The following is a 20,896-nucleotide window of genomic DNA, read 5'->3' as shown; positions in this document are numbered from 1 at the left end:
TATGGATTATTTTTTTTATGGGTATTTGGGAAAATTGAAAACTGGAAAATTGGGGCTCCCCCCCAGGGCAGACAAGTGCAAGAGGCTCCCTCCCCCCAGGGCAGACAAGTGCAAGAGGCTCCCTCCCCCCAGGGCAGACAAGTGCAAGAGGCTCCCTCCCCCCAGGGCAGACAAGTGCAAGAGGCTCCCTCCCCCCAGGGCAGACAAGTGCAAGAGGCTCCCTCCCCCCAGGGCAGACAAGTGCAAGAGGCTCCCTCCCCCCAGGGCAGACAAGTGCAAGAGGCTCCCTCCCCCCAGGGCAGACAAGTGCAAGAGGCTCCCTCCCCCCAGGGCAGACAAGTGCAAGAGGCTCCCTCCCCCCAGGGCAGACAAGTGCAAGAGGCTCCCTCCCCCCAGGGCAGACAAGTGCAAGAGGCTCCCTCCCCCCAGGGCAGACAAGTGCAAGAGGCTCCCTCCCCCCAGGGCAGACAAGTGCAAGAGGCTCCCTCCCCCCAGGGCAGACAAGTGCAAGAGGCTGTGTGCACTATATAAAGGAATTATTATTATTGGTAAATTACCTGATATCCTGCCCCCACACACTGTACCACAGTACCGCACAAATACCGCAGTCATTGTGCTGAGGGTGCAGCAAGCCTAAAGATTCTACCTCAAAATAAGAGGCCTTCTCTGCCAGTTATTCCTATGCAGAACATCTGGCTGTCTGCTGAGGCTGGCGGCACATGTCGCGTTTTGAACACGTTTTTGGGCCGTTTTTAAGCGGTCCGTTAAAAAATGCATGTTTTTAAAACGCATGCAACGGTCAATAAACAGATGCGTTTTCAAAAAAGCATGCAGTTTTAATGGACTGCTTAAAAACAGCCCAAAAACAGGTTCAAAACGCCATGTGTGCCGCTGGCCTAGGAGTCAAAAGAAAACCTGACACAAAATTGATCCAAAAAGTCCTGTGCTATAATACTTTACTAAGCCACTAAAATAAGAAATATTTTCAGCGTGAAGACCCCACTAGCTTATCGTACTGGGCTGTACATTTGCTACATCCCAGCTCGTCTGCTGTCTCGTCTTTCAGTTCTAAGTTCTGTGTGAAATGGTTTGAGCGCAGCCACTTCTCTCCTGAACCAATCCACATCAAAGGAGTGATTAAACACAGCAGATGGAGCAGTGCTGCTCTGTACGGGGGACTTGCTCGTGGAATGAGATTGCAAATATTTCATCAAATATCTGGCTTTTCATCCTGAATTGTGTTATACGCATGAGGTCTAAAAATAACAAGTCTTCACTCAGTATAATCAAAAGCCCTTGTCAGATGGAAGCTCCCAGGCTGCTCATTAAAATGGGGAACAGTCAGAAAGTTGTGGTTGTTTTGTGAGATTAGGGAAATGAAGGTAGGGGACCGCTGGGCCGGTGTGTCTCAGTCATTAGATCTAAGACATAGGTAGAAGGTGGAGGAGTCTTCTGGGAGAACTAAAATGCAACATCTCTGAAGAAAAATGACTGACAGTAGTCTTTAGTGTCACAAGCTTATGACAAATACATATTGCTCACCTCTAAAATAAACTTTTTTTTTTAATCAGCTGTAAATGTAAGAATATTATATTCTGGTTTCTAAAAAAAACTTGTAATAAATGAGATTAGTTTGGTGCCTGGAAAAGCTGGATGGCCACCATTTCAACTTAAGAAAGCTGAGTGAAAGACCCTGTAACAGCTATGATTTATGGCATGTGTTTTATACATTATTTTTGTACACATCTTCATTGTTAGATGTTTAGGTTCTTATTTTCTTTCATTTTCTTGCAGCCATGTTGCCCAGACTGACTACACTGTGTATGAATGGAGGCAGTGTGGACAGATGAGATCTTTATATTCAGATCCTGTGCTGGAGCATAGTTACTAACGTGGGGCTTCTCATACATAATGGATTCCAAGCAGGAAAGTCCTCATGTCTGGCCTCCAGCAGAAGATCAGACGGCCAATACTGCCCAGGTAACACACCCTTTAATAAACCACATTACCTCATTTATTCCCATAAATATTTTAGGGCCATAATGGCATTGAAGGAAAGGATTGATTGAAGATAATTCCTAATACCTTGCATACCTAACAATAACACATGAGAGAACTAGAAGAAGATAACTTCCATAACCATGAGTATTATGTACAGTTACAGAGATGCAGCCGTGTTGCTTCATAGTTTCATAAATGCTAATTAACGCCTAGAAACAAACACACATATGTACGCATCTATATTTTCCGCAGGTGCACTTTGTTCCAGATGGGGGAGCTGTGGCTCAGATTGTCTACAGTGATGACCAGGACCGACCGCCACAGCAAGTGGTCTACACTGCAGATGGCTCTTCATTCACTTCAGTGGATGCCTCAGAACACACTCTGGTGTACATTCACCCAGTGGACGGGTCACAGGTAGGGAAAATGTAACAATTATCCAAGAAACCACTTTCCATATTTTCTTTTTCCCTTTCATCAAGCTAATTACCCTGCAGCATAAACTGATACCCTCTCTGGGTGTAGAATCTGCAGCTTGATATTTATTGATTCAAGATTCAGAATTCAACCATGGATACCCTGTATTCTTAACAGTTGTCTACAGGTCACTATACTGTCACAACTGCATAGATCTGCAGAGTATGAATTTTTGTCTGCAAGTTGATGAATCTGCTTCTTTTTTTCCCCTCTTTTTTTTTTTTGGGGGGTGGGGGGGTGGGGGTGTTCCCAAAAATAATGAATTGGGTCATCCCATTTTGTAATATAAGTCATGTCCAGAGGCCAACACCTACAATCCTGCATTGCAGGACTTTTCTGACTTTACCAGTGTGCGGTCCTCCTTAATCCCCCAAGGAGTGGGCCTCTGTAGCCAAGAAATGTTATAAATGCCATTAATCAGCCAGGACACACTACTTTGGACCATGTATTTACTTCATCCCTGGCCCACACTCAAGTGGCCTACTGAATGGGTAGTCTTTTCTACAAGCAATTGCTCATCTCATTTTTGTCTTCTGCAGGTAGCAGTGGTGGTATTGTATTTCATTTTTAGGGTGTCCCACATTCCTGTATATTCTGATTGAGAAATGTCTTATATTACTCTGCAATGCCTTATTTTATTTGTTTATGTCCCCAGAATCTGTAAAGCGCTACAGAATTTGATAGCACTATATAAAGATTATTATAATTTTATTATATATTATTGAGAAACATCCTGTGTTCTGTTGAAGCAGTGTGAGAAACCTTAACAAAATTGGAACTTTATCTTCTTCTAGGCACTTTTTAGTGACCAGCCACAGGTTGCCTACGTCCAGCAAGATGCCACCACCCAACAGGTAGTGAGACTTTTATTTTTCTCACTATAGTTACTCATTTCTATGCTGATTCATGCATTTTGTAATACAGGCCTGTATTAATTCCAGTTTCATATTGCAGGTTACAGTATTATTGCCAGCATCACAGAGCATGAATGCTGCTAATTTAGCTGTGCTTAGTAGTGTTCCGGAATCTGCTCATACCATGGCGTTAGAACCCGTTCCACAGGTAAGGTTTGCGTTGTAGGACAATATGCATCATACAAGATGATATCAATGGGTATAGTCTCACGGGCAGCAAATGGCCTGACTGCACCTTAAATCCGCTTAGCTAGGCAAAATAAGCACAGTGTTTTGTTGCAATCCTCACCAATTTTGTTTTTGGGAACTCTTTAGTATCAGCTTGGTTAAAAGGGCTGAGACAGACATAAGGAAAAAAAAACTGAACGTACTCTGATCTGGCTCCTGTTTCCAGCATTCTGAGCCAGAAGTGTTGTGGTCACCGGGCGCACTGCAACTATTTGGTACCCTTGTCAGGCCCTGGTAACATAGAACAGGTCTATCATGGGCCTACCATTACAACCACCTCGAAGTGTCTGAGAAAAGACATCAATGCACTGACCCGCATGGTTTTATCATAATTCCTAGAACGCCCCTATAATTATATATACTTGTGACTAATGTAGAGGTTTTCAGCTAATGACTAATGCTCACTTAATACTAATTCCCAATCTGCTGTTATAATCAACATTACTTTTTGCACTCACTTTTAAAAGTTTAAAAGGTTTACGTGGCTCCCTGTCAGCAAAGTGGTCATTGAGTCGTTTGAGTACCTGTTTCATCATCATTATTTCTGATCTGCTCTTCTATCTTCCTCCCTCCCTATGGGAAGCTGTCATGAAGTGAAAATGTGAAATCCTGATGACAGATTCCCTTTAATGCATTAAATAGTATAAAATGGTACTGATTGTACTTCTCATTCCTTATGTACAGCCATCCCTATCGGTACATGAGGGCAGCTTACCTCCTGTTGATGGTGTGGAAAGTACAGCAGATATGACCACACTGCAGAGCTCAAGTGCAGATTCACAAGCAAAGGATGACGATGAGGATGAAGAGGATGATGATGATGATGACGATGACGAAGATGATGATGATGATGACGAGGAAGATGAAGATGAAGGAGATGAGTCAGATCCAGAGGAGTGGGAACCAGACCCTCCACGACCCTTTGATCCCAATGATCTGTGTAAGTTATTTATTTTATTTTCATGTTCATGGTTTTTTTCGACTAGAATCATTATCCTGCAGGATTATTCCATTGCATGATATCTGTAAGGCTATACAGGTAGTCCCCGACTTACGGCGTTTCGAGTTACGGACAACCCGTAGATACGAACGGGGCACTGGGCACCCCGCGCATGCGCAGTCCACTTCCGGGTTTGCTATGTATATTTCGAAATTAGTAGGAAACGCTGGATAAAATAGTGCAGCAGTCAGCACTATAACATTTCTGCTTCCTGATGAAGGTAGTAGTATACACTTAGTAGAGGTCATTAGAGGCTATGGAGGACATATACAACTGTATGACCTCAGTCCCCGACCTCCACTGAGCGTACGCTATAGGTGACACTCGGAAGATACCTGGAACATCAACGGTGGCAAATCGTGAGATGGCAAGAATTAGATATCAATGCATTTCATCTACAGCCGTGGCACATAACAGTTTGATTCTAACAATGTGACTGTAAATTGTCCAGTTTGTGTGTTTGAATTTTCTGGGACAAATAATTTTTTAATTTAAAGGGAAACGATCCGGCACATCTAGCCCCCCAAACCAAAGGTCCGATTTAATTTACTATAGTGAGTTGCTCTGCATGATGATATTGAAATGAGAACAAAAACTTTCTACAGTGGCACTTAACTGTTTTGTCTAACCATTTCTTGTGTGCTCTCACTGAGATCCTTTTACACCAAAAAGGAAAAGTAGAGGATGAGTATGAACTAAAAAAGTGTGTGGGCACTTCCAAGAAATGGCCTCGGCTTTGTTTGCAGTTGAACCAACGTTATTTTTATTATTTGCATATAGTTTAAAAAGGTAAAAATAGTAAAATTCTAGTGCATGAAAACCATCAAGGATACCGATGGTAGGTTTAGAGCTAGGATTGACCTGGAGATAATCCCAGATTACAGTTAAATGATACTTTTACATTAAGATTACATGCATTTATAAACATCGGTATATACAAAGTTTAAAATATGAACAAATTAAGGTTAAAGATGAATAAAAATAATATAGAATAAAATATAAAAAAAAAATTAAAAATAAATGTTTGTGTGAACAATATCCATATGAAGTGTCCAGGAGGTTTTTCTTGCTGACAGAAAATAGGGCCCTATATCTGCAGCATAGGATTATATCACAGTTGGTTGCATGCTGATTGCGATAAATGGAACCCTCTATAGTTTTTTATATCAAGGTTTTGTAAAGATGGGCACTCACGGTTTGATGGGACAAGATTGTAGTCACAGCGCAGTCTGGTTGCAGATTATTTCTTGTGTATAGATATTTCCAGAGTTTTTAGGTCACCATTGGACTGAGTCCAGGACAGGTTTTCTAAATACCTAAAATAGGTATAAAACAATGGACAAAAAGAAGGAGGTTATACATAAGCCACTGCGGAAGAAGCTTCTAGCTTCGAAACGCGTTTGGAAAAGAGTTGCAACATTTGAACCATTGAACCCTATTCACAAAAGAAACGCACTCACCAACTTTCTGTGTGGTAAATTAGGGACAAACAAAAGGAAAACACCACCTGTGTGGTACATCCGTTGTGGAGCGAGATTGTCCAATCCAGGCCGTACGGAAGAGAAACCCTGCAACGAGACTTTAGGCTGTCCGGCGGCGTTTCCGGACACAGTTTCTCCAGAGCCCGTGAACGCTAACACCACTGAAACGAACGCCGTTGTTCAAAACTCACTAAACGTCGGCACTAGTGAAGCCGACCACATGGCTTGATACCGGATGAAAGTGTTAACACAGCGATATCTATACACAAGAAATAATCTGCAACCAAACTGCGCTGTGACTACAATCTTATCCCATCAAACCGTGAGTGCCCATCTTTACAAAACCTTGATATAAAAAACTATAGAGGGTTCAATTTATCGCAATCAGCATGCAACCAACTGTGATATAATCCTATGCTGCAGATATAGGGCCCTATTTTCTGTCAGCAAGAAAAACCTCCTGGACACTTTTCATATGGATATTGTTCACACAAACATTTATTTTTATATTTTAATTTAATTCTATATTATTTTTATTCATCTTTAACCTTAATTTGTTCATATTTTAAACTTTGTATATACCGATGTTTATAAATGCATGTAATCTTAATGTAAAAGTATCATTTAACTGTAATCTGGGATTATCTCCAGGTCAATCCTGGGTCTAAACCTACCATCGGTATCCTTGATGGTTTTCATGCGCTAGAATTTTACTATTTTTACCTTTTTAAACTATATGCAAATAATAAAAATAACTTTGGTTCAACTGCAAACAAAGCCGAGGCCATTTCTTGGAAGTGCCCACACACTTTTTTAGTTCATGATATTGAAATGAGTCAGTGGCTCCTGTGAATTATAAAATGACCCCCTACAGTCCTACACGCACACACACTCTTACACCCTGTGTTGTAAATGGAGTCAGCTGGGTGTTCCTGTGCTGAGTCTGTATACTATGCCATCTTCCTCATCTGTCCTTCCTGCACGCACCTCCTGCTATGCTGCAGCACAGAAAGGGGTAATAATATGTGCAGGCGAATGTTTACTAGAGGACAGCGGAGAAAGGGGGTGTCACAGTCTGCCTCATGTCAGTTCAGGAACACATGGCTGACTCGCTTACAATGCAGAGTGGGGGGGGGGGTAATTTTATAATTCACAGGAGTCTCTGACTCATTTCAATATCATAAGGTAGAGCAACTCACTACAGTAAATGAGGTAGGACTTTTGGTTTAGGGGGCTAAATGTGTCTGACAGGCTCCCTTTAAAGAGAGTCTGCAACTAGCTTTTTTTCTAGTAAACTGCCAGCCCCTTCAGGGTATGAAATGTAGTTTTTAGCATGTCCTCTTTAATGTTACAAAACTGCCCACTTACCTACAAAGATCCTCTCCCGAGTCTTATGCAAATGAGCTGGAAAGATTCACAAGTGACGCTCTAAGACACTGATATTCTGATGTTCGTTTTATAAGGGCCCAAGGTAGCTGCACCTGAAGTGACGCTTACCCTAAAAGTGACTCATCTTCTGAAAAATGTTACTCTTTTCAACTCATTTGCAGATGACTTTGAAGCTAAGTTTTGTGTCAGTAAATGGACGGATTTAAGATGGGGGGATATTTTATTACCTACTTATGTTATGTTATTTGAGCAGGAAGGCAATTCTGAAGGAGGGCCCTGGCTTCTGATTTAGGCTATATTCACACGACCGTATAGGGCACAGTATGGGAGCGGTACGGTGCAGCCGGGAGAAAGATAGGACTTGTCCCATCTTTCCTCGGAATACGGCACCCTGCGCCATATATATCGCTATGAAGAGGGGCAGGGGTGAACAGCGCTCACCCCCTCCTCCTCTCCCCGTGTGCCTACGGCAGGCACACATCGTGTGAATGTAGCCTTAATGAAGGGGGTGCAGAAATTTAGCTGAATAACAATTTGTTTAATATAATTTCCCCAATATAAATAAAAAAAAATTAACATAAAGTGGCCATCCTCTTTTTTTTTTTTTTTCTGTTCTACAGGGTGTGAAGAATGCAATAATGCCCATCCGTCTGTGTGTCCAAAACATGGAGCCCTTCATCCTATACCTAACCGCCCTGTTTTAACCCGAGCACGAGCTAGTCTGCCTCTAGTTCTTTACATTGAACGCTTTCTTGGTGGGGTTTACTCCAAACGCCGAATTCCCAAGCGAACACAGTTTGGGCCTTTGGAAGGACCTCTGGTTAAAAAGTCAGAGCTGAAGGACAACTATATCCATCTAAAGGTTAGTGGTTGTATAGGGTATTGTTGGGACAAGGGCACAGCAGCAACTGAGAAAAGAGATTGTAAGATTTGTGTAAGTGTGGGTTATATGACTTGTCTTTTGGTTTAAAGAGAACCCGTCATGCAAAATAACCCCCCTAAACTAAATATATTTTCATAAACTGCCATTAGAGAGCATTGCCTCTATCCCTTCATTGTCCCTCTACATGCCTGTAAACCTAAGCAATGAGGTCCTAAAGCTGTATGCAAATGACCTGTGAAATGTCCAATGAAGCATTAGCATATTCAAGCTGTCCACTCTATTCATGAGTGGGAGGCACAGCCACGCCCCCAGTGCTTGACTGACAGCCTGTATAATGATGTGAGGCTGTATAATGATGTGCTTCCTGGTGCTGGTGGCCACGCCCCCTGCAGCCTGTGTGTGTGTGTGTGTGTGTGTGTGTGTGTGTGTGTGTGTGTGTGTGTATAGGAGAGATACAGCAGCTCCATGCAGCCATGTTACAGCAGAACATGTCAGATTCATGTGTAGCTGATGTCTGTGTCTCTCACCTGTATATTAGGAGGATGCAGCATGTCAGCAGATCACATACACACACTAGCCATGCTTTACTATACATTACACACAGACATGAGCAGGGGGAGGAGAGGGGAGGGGTAACAGGGGTGACCTCACTGCCTCTGACCATGTGACCAGCCTCATTTACATGATAAAAATAGATGATTTTACAATGATTAATGTATGAAATAACTAGATAAAGGCTGGGATGGGATCCTTGTGAGCTGCTCCAACAGGTAGAGGTGACAGGACTAGTGGCAGAGACCTGATGACAGGTGTCCTTTAACCAAATGTTATAGCAAAATATTAACTTTTTTTTTAATATTTAGATAAAATTAATAAGATCTACAGTTGTGATTTCATTTCGTTTACTGTGTTTATGGGATAAATTGTAAATATTCTGTCTCTGGTCATTGATCAGTGTGTTGTGGTAATGTAGAGGACTTGAGATGTCAATATGTCACATATTACATTTTTACAAATTTTCTTTCTTTTTAGGTTTTATTGAATAATTCACTGGAGTCTCAGGAGACCTATCAGGAAGATCTTTGGTTTGATTTGTCTGATGAGAGTCTTTGTAATTGGATGATGTTTGTCCGTCCAGCTCGGAATCACTTGGAACAGAACCTGGTGGCCTATCAGTATGGACAGCACATATATTACACCACCATTAAAAATATTGAACCCAAACAGGAGCTTAGGGTAAGAAATTTTGCACCTAAGGTGGTGTGGGCAGTGGAGGTAGCATGAGAAGGGAGGTATTTGCCATGCATTTTAATTTGCTAATAACTTATTTTGCACAAAATATAATAAAATATTAAAGGTGTATAAGCTAGAAGCATGTTTTATGCCCTTACAGCAGGGGTTGGGAACCTATGGCTCGCGAGCCAGATATGGCTCTTTTGATGGCCGCATCTGGCTCGCAGCCAGGGCTCCTATCCAGGGGCATTACTACAGCCGTGGCATCTGCTACGCTGCCTGTCAAGACCAGGGGCCCTTATCTGGCTCCTGTTGTGCCTCTGGCTGTAGTAATGCCCCTGGATGTATTCAGCAGAGCAGCGCAGGGTCCGCAGGGTTAATTCTGGGGCGGCGCCTCCCTCTCCCTCCCTGCAGCAGTCTCCTCCGTGTGTGAGAGAGGGAGGGGAGGAGACTGTCTGCCTGCAGCCAATCCCAGCGCTGGATGTAGCAGCGCGGGAGATTCATACAGAGGAGACCAGAGAGCTGCATACTGAGGAGACATGCAGCACCTGAGGAGAAGGAGTTAGCAGCCTGGGATCAGCCACAGATAAGTGCTCCCTCCCCCCAGTGTCCTGTCACACTCTGCACTAACCCCTTAGTGTCCTGTCACACTCTGCACTAACCCCTTAGTGTCCTGTGTGCAGGAGCAGCTATGAAGCTCCTAAGTGTCCCTTACAGACCCCTCTGCATCATCCCCTGATATCTTCCGCCACCACTGCATTTCTACTTTAATGTGAGGTTCTGCAGCAGCTGAGATACAAAATAGCTAGGACCTAAGACAAAATTGTGGTGCACGTCAGTAATAAATGTGGCGCATGGTCCGGCTTAGCAGTAACAACAGTCTAGCAGTCTTGTGTGTATTGGGATGTTCTGCGGGGGGTGGCGTGTGTATTATAATGTTCTGCGGCATGTATATAATAATGTTCTGCGGGGGGTGGCGTGTGTATAATAATGTTCTGCGGGGGGTGGCGTGTGTATAATAATGTTCTGCGGGGGGTGGCGTGTGTATAATAATGTTCTGCGGGGGGTGGCGTGTGTATAATAATGTTCTGCGGGGGGTGGCGTGTGTATTATAATGTTCTGCGGGGGGTGGCGGGTGTATAATAATGTTCTGCGGGGGGTGGCGGGTGTATAATAATGTTCTGCGGGGGGTGGCGGGTGTATAATAATGTTCTGCGGGGGGTGGCGGGTGTATAATAATGTTCTGCGGGGGGTGGCGGGTGTATAATAATGTTCTGCGGGGGGTGGCGGGTGTATAATAATGTTCTACGGGGGGTGGCGGGTGTATTATAATGTTCTGCGGGGGGTGGCGGGTGTATTATAATGTTCTACGGGGGGTGGCGGGTGTATTATAATGTTCTGCGGGGGGTGGCGGGTGTATTATAATGTTCTGCGGGGGGTGGCGGGTGTATTATAATGTTCTACGGGGGGTGGCGGGTGTATTATAATGTTCTGCGGGGGGTGGCGTGTGTATAATAATGTTCTGCGGGGGGTGGCGTGTGTATTATAATGTTCTGCGGGGGGTGGCGGGTGTATAATAATGTTCTGCGGGGGGTGGCGGGTGTATAATAATGTTCTGCGGGGGGTGGCGGGTGTATAATAATGTTCTGCGGGGGGTGGCGGGTGTATAATAATGTTCTACGGGGGGTGGCGGGTGTATTATAATGTTCTGCGGGGGGTGGCGGGTGTATTATAATGTTCTGCGGGGGGTGGCGGGTGTATTATAATGTTCTGCGGGGGTGGCGGGTGTATTATAATGTTCTGCGGGGGATGTATTATAATGTTCTGCGGGGGGTGGCGTGTGTATTATAATGTTCTGCGGGGGGTGGCGTGTGTATAATAATGTTCTGCGGGGGGTGGCGTGTGTATTATAATGTTCTGCGGGGGGTGGCGTGTGTATTATAATGTTCTGCGGGGGGTGTATTATAATGTTCTGCGGCGGGTGTATAATAATGTTCTGCGGCGTGTGTATTATAATGTTCTGCGGGGGGTGGCGTGTGTATTATAATGTTCTGCGGGGGGTGGCGTGTGTGTTATAATGTTCTGCTGGGGGTGTATAATAATGTTCTGCGGCGTGTGTATTATAATGTTCTGCGGGGGGTGGCGTGTGTATTATAATGTTCTGCGGGGGGTGGCGTGTGTGTTATAATGTTCTGCTGGGGGTGTATTATAATGTTCTGCGGCGGGTGTATTATAATGTTCTGCGGCGGGTGTATTATAATGTTCTGCGGGGGGTGGCGGGTGTATTATAATGTTCTGCGGGGGGTGGCGGGTGTATTATAATGTTCTGCGGGGGGTGGCGGGATCCCCGACAAAAATGCGGCCGCGGGACCCTCAGTAAATAAGCCCCATTGTACGGCTCTCGCAGAATTATATTTTAAAATATGTGGCGCTTATGGCTCTCTCAGCCAAAAAGGTTCCTGACCCCTGCCTTACAGTATTAATCCATTTACTCTATTTAATAGGTTTGGTATGCTGCTTCATATGCAGAGTTTGTAAACCAAAAGATTCATGACATTTCACAGGAAGAAAGAAAGGGTAAGTCTAAATATATTATCTCTGATGATTTTTTCCCCAACTACACCAATAACAATGTAGAGCTTGTCCATATGGATTATGTATTTGTCTTCTTTGTGGCTTCATCGTTGACACTTGGTTTTTATCCTGTTCTAAAGATAAGTAGTATCTGATTTATCTGACAGTGACAGATTCATCTTAATTGAAATGTCTATGGTCAGGATTGTGTGTACGTAACTGTAGTGATGTCTCTGTAATATGCCTTTTCTGTACGTGCTTTAGTTCTGAGGGAGCAGGAGAAGAATTGGCCATGTTATGAGTGCAATCGACGCTTCATGAGCTCAGAACAATTACAGCAGCATTTAAATTCCCATGATGAAAAACTGGATTTCTTCAGCAGGTAATTTGGAACTTTATTTCTGTATATTTAGTAGGTTGTAGACAACTGGGCAGTTGACTTTGGCTGCTTTTTCACTGCAGGGTACCAGATCGCCTTTAGTTTGCTTTTGTTACTTTTTCACAGAATCATAAAACCTGGTACATTATGCACTGTAGGTTCACTACTGTGTAGTGTATCAGGGGATAAAGGAAATCTACCATCAGCTGATGGTAGATAATTATTACTCACCTCTTCGTCCCGTTCCCCCGTTCTTCATGCTCCATTTCCTATAACTTTGTATGCCCGCATTTTGGAGAAAAAATATTTTATACCAAATTATGCAAATTACCCTTTGGTGCTCTGTAAATCTCGCCGGAGCCTGCTGGTGCTTTGCAGAGCACCACAGGCTAGTTTGCACATGGTATAAAATAATTTTTTGCCAAAATGCGAGAATACAAAGTTATGGGAAATGGAAACACTGTGGGGTGAGTAATAATTATCTACCATCAGCTAAGCTGATGGTCGATGTCCTTTTAAGGTTTATGTTGTAGCTTCTTGTTTTTAGGCCTTCCATATTTTTTACACTGAGGCCAGATCTGAACAAAAGACAAAAGTAATGTTCCTTTCTGTACATCAAAGGGCAAAAGGACGTGGCCGAGGCAGGACACGGAGGAAATTTGGACCCGGAAGAAGACCAGGGAGACCTCCAAAATTTATGCGTTTGGATATTACAGGAAACCGAGAAAAATGCGGTCTTGGAAGTCAGGTACTTGTGTACAAGGCTCATCCAAATCATTTTATTAAGTTGTCCTACCAAGACCAAAGTGGTCATGTTGTTTCTTTACCTTAACCTGTAGGAGGTCTGCTCTATTCGTTCTAAGGGCAATGTATATAAAATCAATAGGATGAAACCCCAAGGCCTCAACGATAGTTTCAACCTCTCATGCTTTTTGTGAAATAAGCCCCTTTATTCTCTTTGCATTAGTGAGTTTTTTATTTATTTTTTTGTTAGTTTCAAATCTTACCCATATGATACAGTTTATTTACCTGTGCTGGGTAAGATGACAATGTACAACAGTAACATAGCTCAACAGATCGGTATAACAATGAATACAGAAATAGAGAAATGGGTCAACTACTAACATATATTCATATAATCTGAATCTGGATTGTATTTATAAAAATTTTTTTACTGATTAATTAATAATACATTTTGTCATTTTAAGTAGGCAATAAAGTTTTATTGATAATCCTTGTTCCCATGACCGTGCAAAACTTTTACAATTATAAAATATACCTATTTCGACTTGCATACAAATCCAACGTAAAAGCAAACCTGAAGAACGTATCTTGTACATAACCCAGGGACGGCATGTAAATTGTTTGGATCTAAAAACACTAAATACTTTGTTGCTGTATGGGTTATAGCAAATTGGCTGACAAAATTTCTTCTTCTTTTAGGACCTTTTGCACTTTCAGAATAAACGCCCACAGTTTGAAGACAGCAGTACATCTATGATCAATGGCCTGGACCAGTCAGGACTCTCATTAGGCCCAACAACACAAAGTACTGCGGATCCGCAGACAGAAAACCAACTCTTACAGACTGAGCCAAGTGTGCAGCCAGTAGCGGCCTCTTCTCAAATGACCTTAACAGCTGATGACATGCGAAGAGCCAAGCGGATCCGGGTATGAGCCACTGTCACCATTACCTGCTATATACTTATGGATTAGGTTAGGGCTACATGGGGACTTTGGCCATGACACACATTTTACCACAAACAATTCTAGCATAACACTTTTACTGCAGCTAAAAAAATTGTGGATGTGTTGTGGCTCATAAGTTGCTGAATCATAATAGTCGCCAAAAGTCTATTTGAAACCTGTGAGTTACTGCATTCACTTTATCAGCTGTAACAAAGGCAGAAGCTAAGATGTGCTCTCAATCCTTCGCATCCACTGTTGCAATGTTGCCCTAACTATAATTTTGAAAGAAACCTTAAAGGGGTTGTCCGGGATTAGGGGTTTATGTAAATTATCACACACTCTCATCACTGCAAGTCCCTGTTAGTATACAAAGGCAATAGCAGGTGCGTGCTTGTAGATGTGACATCACCAGTGACCCTCTATATAAAAATAGAGGCCAACGGTGATTGAAGGCGCCACGCTGGACCGGATCACATAAGATAGGCAAGTATAGTGCATTTGTTATTTTTATACCCACTGGGATCATAAATTTAAAAAAAAATTATCCCGGACAACCCCTTTAAGTGTCTATTTTTATTTACTATTCTATACTCCATTTTGTAGTGGAAAAAGGACCAAAATTAAAACTGTTATTTGGATTTGTTTGTTTGCTGTATAAAAGAAAATTCTATTCATCAGTCCTTGAATCCTATGAAGATCCCCCAGTAGCATTTTGCACTGAAAGCTCTCAGTACAGTTACAGTACAGTTGTAACCTGTCTTTCTCTCTCCACATGCTGACCTGTCAGCTGGAGTTGCAGGTAGGTTGGTATTTCTGAACCTGCTGTGTGCAGTGGTGAGGTAAACCATGAACACATTTCTTCAATTTATTTAGTTATAGAAGGGTTCCCTGTTACTTACTTGTGTCATCACTCTTCCATTGATCAAAACTTCCTGATCAGTTCTTTAGTAACGGTTTCTGCTTTTGCTGTTTGTAGAATGCTGCTTTGCAACATCTTTTTATACGAAAGACATACCGGCCATTCAAATGTCTGCAGTGTGGGAAGGCCTTCAGGGAAAAAGAGAAACTTGATCAACACTTGCGATTCCATGGCCGAGACGGAAATTGCCCTTTAACCTGTGACATCTGTAACAAGGGCTTTATCAGCACCAGTTCCCTGGAGAACCACATGAAGTTCCACGAGGATCAGAAGACCTACTCTTGCATCTTTTGCACAGATTCTTTTGACCGCTTGGATCTATTGAAAGACCATGTTGCTGTGCACGTAGTGGATGGCTGCTTCAGCTGCCCAACCTGCAAAAAACGCTTCTCTGATTTTATTCAGGTCAGAGGCACAATTCTTTCATTTGCAGTATTCTTAATTACTGTTTGTTTGTTCTTTAGTGTTTATAAAATATCATAGTAAGGCTTCATGCACACTACCGCATTCTAGTCTGGACCGTTACCCGGGCATAGCATAGGGTCGGGTCATGGAGGGGTGAGTGCCCTTCACCCCTCCCCACTGATAGAAAGCCGAGCTCACACTGTCTCACCGGACCAACACCCGGTGCCATGGACCTCAATGAGGGCCGTGATACGACAAATTGTGCAGCTGTAGGCTCAAGGGGCCCCATATGGTTGTGTGCATGGGGCCTTAATTAGAGGATTCAGATCATACCAACACTGCTAACCATAATGTAGTATATATCTGGTATTGATGATTGCTACTACATGCACAACCAGGTGAAGAAACATGTCCGGAGCTTCCACTCTGAAAAAATCTACCAGTGCACAGAATGTGATAAGGCCTTCTGCAGACCAGACAAGCTACGTCTTCACATGCTCAGGCACTCTGATCGCAAAGATTTCCTCTGTTCTACATGTGGCAAGCAGTTTAAGGTGAGTGCTGGTCTATAGATAAAGGGAATGATATCTACCACCTACATTTAATTTTAGTTTCATATTAATAAATATTGGGATAATGACTGAAACAGCATATAAACAAGGTGAAGACTATGAGTACTTGCAATGTTTTTTTCCCCCATTAATGGAAGGAATGTATTGCAACTATAACCTACCTTTATGGGGCTTAAGGGGAATTGGTAGAATTGAAAGGCAATAACCATTTGAGGATTATTTCAGATAAAACAAAGTAACTGAAACACTAACATGTAATCGCTAATCTTTCACTACTAAATTAAACTACAATGATGATGCTCAGAGCTGCATACCAGTGGAGGATATTTGTTACACAATTCATACAAGTTTCCTTATTATTTCAGAGAAAGGACAAGCTGAGGGAACACATGCAGCGAATGCACAATCCGGAGAGAGAGGCCAAGAAGGCAGATCGCACTGGGCGCACCAAGGCATTTAAACCTCGTATCGCCTCCACAGACTACGAAAGCTTCATGTTCAAGTGTCGTGTGTGTATGATGGGCTTCAGGAGAAGGGGCATGTTGGTAAGAATGATGAGCTATAATACACTCGGTGGCATTGTGTATTCCATGCTATCACATTATTAACTCATACATGTTCTTTTTTCACTTTAGGTCAATCATTTATCAAAGAGGCATCCAGAAATGAAGATTGAAGAAGTTCCTGAGTTAACATTGCCCATCATCAAACCAAACCGTGACTATTATTGTCAGTACTGTGAAAAGGTGAGTCTTATTGTTTTTACTTGCCTGCTGGAAAAGTGTATACTTTAGCATCTTTTGGGCTATTGCTGATTGGGCTAATTTCTTACTAAACAGGTTTACAAAAGTGCCAGCAAAAGGAAAGCACACATCCTGAAGAATCACCCTGGAGCAGAGCTGCCTCCTAGTATCAGAAAGCTTCGTCCTGCAGGACCTGGAGAGCCTGACCCCATGCTGAGTACTCATACCCAACTAACTGGGACAATTGCAACACCCCCAGTTTGCTGTCCACACTGTGCAAAGCAATATAGTAGTAAGGTGGGTGAGATGTAGCTGTAGCAACATAAATTATGAGCTGGAAATTAATTATTTACTGTGATATCTTGATTTTTTTTTCTTATCGCTATGCTTCCTCTAGCTCATGCACTACTCTTTGGTTGCATACAAAATTCCCTCTGATGAGCAGTACAAGCACTTGCTCTGTGATCTGTGCACAAATACATTTCTTTGTGTCTATTTTAGACCAAGATGGTTCAACATATACGTAAGAAACATCCAGAGTATGCACTGCTGCCTATTAGCACACAGTCCACCATGATTACTTCAGCCCCTACAGTACTGACAGCGGATGGCACAAGTGGCGAGACTGTGGTGGTAAGTAGTTGGTACTACAGCAATGTCCATTTTATTTTTCTACAAGTTATGAACCTGAAATTCTTGTATTCTCCTTCAGACCACAGATCTTCTGACACAGGCGATGACTGAACTATCACAGACTCTGACTACTGAATACCGCACAGCGCAGGGTGACTATCAGCGCATACAGTACATCCCGGTATCGCAAACAACTGCTGGCATGCCACAATCACAGCACATACAACTACAAGTGGTGCAGGTTGCCCAGGTAAAGTCAGTGTCCTTGTGCTATATGCTCTGTATGTTTTAATATACTTTGTGGGACAGAATCACAGTTACTTGTAATGATTAGACAAGGAGTTCACATCTCAGCCTTCCTATCTGTATGTTTCTGGTATTCATAGTTAAGATCAAGGACGCAGACTGCTACAGCTATAGCCAGCGGTCATGTCATCTCCTTTTTCCCTGCCCCTCTTCTGTAATTGATCATTTGAGCTGACACCGGGCAGAACCGACAGGCCATTTTACTGTAGAATGCAAGCCTAATCTGGCCCCCCAATTTCTTAGATTAAGTGTCTTCTATATAATGCACACACCCCAATTTAGATTCTTTCTTTGGAGAACACCATTAATGTGCTGTGGTGAACAATTACATTATTATTATTATTGTGATCACAGCCACTTTAACCCCTTACATGGCATGGTCATACTGACCACAGCATTTAAGTGGTTTAAAGTGGATTAAAAATAATAAAATTTTGAGCTGTTTTCCTCATCTCCCCAAGAAAAATTTAGTCAATAAATTGTCGTATTATTGTGCAACCCAAAACAATAGAATCAAATACAACTACTGTTGTAAAGGTCCTCAAACAGCCATGTGTGAAAATTTGAAAAAATGCAATAATAAAAAAAATCTGTCTGCATCCAGAAGGTGTGAATACATTTACTTAAATATATATAATTTTTCATTTCTTTTTGCTCAGGCTACATCACCCCACCAGACCCAGCATTCCACTGTAGACATGGGGCAGCTGCATGAATCCCAAGGATATAGTCAACATGCCATCCAAGTTCAGCAAATCCAGGTGACTGAGCCTCCCCCAGGAGCCCAAACTACATCTCAGGTGACTTTTTATTATTTCTCTTTTTTATTTCTGTAGATCTGAGCCTTTTCTGTCTCTATAAGATTTATAAAGCCTTATCTGCTAAATGCCTGTGTTTTTGGTCATGTGTACTCAGGTAGTGGCACAGACTCTCAGTCCTTCATCCCAGGAAGCAGAGCAAGATGTCAGTCCTTCACAAATGCAGACCCCAGCCTCCCAGAGTCAGACTAACTCCACAGTACAACATGCCTACCTGTCAAGCGGATGGAACTCTTTCCGTGGTTATCGTAAGTTGTTTACAGATGAGCCGGTTTCTATTCTGCATTTGGCTGACAGGTCACTGATAATGGTTGAGAATTTTGATCCGTCTAAAATATTAAAGTAAATGATACATGATGGCTCCTAATTTTAATGGTGTAGATTCACCTGTCCAGCTGAGGTCCTGGTGAATGGGGTTCTTCTATCATTTACCTTCTTGTTGTTATGTTCTATCTTAGCTTCTGAGATCCAGATGATGACATTACCTCAGGGTCAGTATGTCATCACAGAGGCAGCTGTGGGCACACCTGTTACCCCGGTGAACAGTGGCCAAGTTAAGGTATGTGTATTCTGAACTCTTTGATCCTCTTGATGGATGTCTAATACTTCATGATGCACTGTTTGCCTCTTGTAGACCCACTATGTGATCTCTGATGCACAGACTGATTTGGAGATGAAGAAAGCTACTGCTCTAACAGAAGAAGTGACCACCAACCAGGACCACATGGAGCAAACATCTGCCAATTCTCAGACAACACAATACATAATCACTACCACCACCAAAATGAATGGGAGCAGCGAGATGCATATCGGCAAGCCCTGACATGAGGCAATGTATGGACCTCTATGGGGATGTTTCCATGACATATTTAGACAGTTTAGAGCGTGTGCTAAGAGACCCCCAGTACAACATTTCAGTCATATGACCTATGGCAATATATTGTGCCATCTCTTGCTGCTTAACACAGACAATTTGCAGCATTATTTGGCACACTTGAAGCTGTCACTTCTTAAAACATCAAGGATTTCCTGCAAGTTACTAGCTTGTTAAATGGGTGTCCATGGCATCATTTTGCCTCCCCTCATTCCATGTACTCAGTTATAGCTGTATATAAGAAAGAACTAAATCGGCTACAGCCCTGTGCTCCTGATGTAAGAGTCCACATCAATCTGTGGATGTACAGGCATGTATTAAATGGAAACTCTGTACAATTTTTTTTTTTTTTTTTTTAAAGACTCTTCAGTCATTTCATCTAACACGTTGTCATCCTTTGACTGTTCCTTGGGACATACTGGAATCACATGTATAGTATTTGAAGAAAGTTTTTTTTCTGCAGCTCTTTATTTTTTTATTTAGAAATCGGCAGGATGCTGAGAGTGAAGTTTTATTGTCTGGCATTAAGTCCTATTCAGATGAATGTGTCTCTTGCCTCATCTACATAAGGTATTTGTAAAGTGCCACGTTCCCTTTTGTGTGTATTTTACAAAGGTAGGTTGACCAAGTCTTCTGGGGGAACAGCATTGACTGTGCATGTTATGAAGAAAACACAGAATTCTTAAAACCTCAGTACACAACTGACGTGGGCAGATACTACAACCCCATCTACGCTTCCTAATCGGAGAAAGTCACTGTGGGCATTTTGCCTCATTCCTGAAATCGTCCAAACATGTAATGTTATTTCTGTAAAAATATTTTATAGTCCCAAAATGATTGTGTCCTCTGTCCCTTAAGTGCAAGATACTGTGAAGAATCTGACCTCACCAAACGTCTGTCCTAATTAAAAAAAAGACAAGCGAGGATAAACAATATTGGAACGTTTTGTTCTCTAGTACCAAAACAGGAATGTATTTTAACAGTTGTAACTTGAAATGTAAGAAAACATATTCCTCTATTTCATGCTTTTTCAAGTATATTTATAACTATTTATTTTTACCTGGGCCCCTTCCTGCTGCATTAAACCAGTTTGTTTTTCCATCATGGTTTAGTTTACTGAAAGTCAATGTATTGTCGTGTGCAGTTTCTTCAAGGAAAAAAACCAAAATATGAGGTTCTTAGCTCACAGTTGTGACAGATACACATGAATTATTACACAGTGACTACCTACACTTTATTGTCTATGAAGGGCTGTGGAATTGTGGACCAATTCTTATAAATTAAAGAATTATGAAATTACCTTTAAATGACTTCTATCTCTGACCTGAAGGATTTAGGCCAGGGGTGGTCAACATTTATTAGTCCAAGGATCATATAG

The 20,896-nt window shown here is 42.3% G+C and overlaps 1 protein-coding gene across 5 annotated transcripts in view; it reads left to right on the top strand.

Moving 5' to 3' along the window:
- Window positions 1-20,622, top strand: part of PRDM10 (PR/SET domain 10) — a 31,946-nt gene extending 11,324 nt beyond the window's left edge. For all 5 annotated transcript variants that reach the window (XM_072156715.1, XM_072156717.1, XM_072156718.1 and 2 more), the window contains exons 2-23: window positions 1,795-1,980; window positions 2,254-2,418; window positions 3,273-3,332; window positions 3,433-3,540; window positions 4,305-4,560; window positions 8,111-8,352; window positions 9,406-9,609; window positions 12,111-12,183; window positions 12,445-12,562; window positions 13,181-13,307; window positions 14,003-14,230; window positions 15,225-15,572; window positions 15,971-16,126; window positions 16,510-16,689; window positions 16,780-16,890; window positions 16,984-17,184; window positions 17,389-17,520; window positions 17,600-17,770; window positions 18,486-18,626; window positions 18,742-18,892; window positions 19,103-19,203; window positions 19,279-20,622. In XM_072156715.1, the coding sequence (XP_072012816.1) occupies window positions 1,912-1,980; window positions 2,254-2,418; window positions 3,273-3,332; window positions 3,433-3,540; window positions 4,305-4,560; window positions 8,111-8,352; window positions 9,406-9,609; window positions 12,111-12,183; window positions 12,445-12,562; window positions 13,181-13,307; window positions 14,003-14,230; window positions 15,225-15,572; window positions 15,971-16,126; window positions 16,510-16,689; window positions 16,780-16,890; window positions 16,984-17,184; window positions 17,389-17,520; window positions 17,600-17,770; window positions 18,486-18,626; window positions 18,742-18,892; window positions 19,103-19,203; window positions 19,279-19,467 (3,531 nt within the window). In that variant the 5' untranslated portion in view covers window positions 1,795-1,911 and the 3' untranslated portion in view covers window positions 19,468-20,622. The remainder of the gene's footprint in view (window positions 1-1,794; window positions 1,981-2,253; window positions 2,419-3,272; window positions 3,333-3,432; window positions 3,541-4,304; window positions 4,561-8,110; window positions 8,353-9,405; window positions 9,610-12,110; window positions 12,184-12,444; window positions 12,563-13,180; window positions 13,308-14,002; window positions 14,231-15,224; window positions 15,573-15,970; window positions 16,127-16,509; window positions 16,690-16,779; window positions 16,891-16,983; window positions 17,185-17,388; window positions 17,521-17,599; window positions 17,771-18,485; window positions 18,627-18,741; window positions 18,893-19,102; window positions 19,204-19,278) is intronic.
- The last annotated feature ends 274 nt before the right edge of the window (window positions 20,623-20,896 follow it).

This window comes from Engystomops pustulosus, chromosome 6 (genome assembly GCF_040894005.1).
Source record: "Engystomops pustulosus chromosome 6, aEngPut4.maternal, whole genome shotgun sequence".
NCBI classification, from domain to species: Eukaryota; Metazoa; Chordata; class Amphibia; order Anura; family Leptodactylidae; genus Engystomops; species Engystomops pustulosus.
The sequence above is the reverse complement of the archived record's forward strand: the minus strand, read 5'-3'. Positions and strand labels throughout refer to the sequence as shown.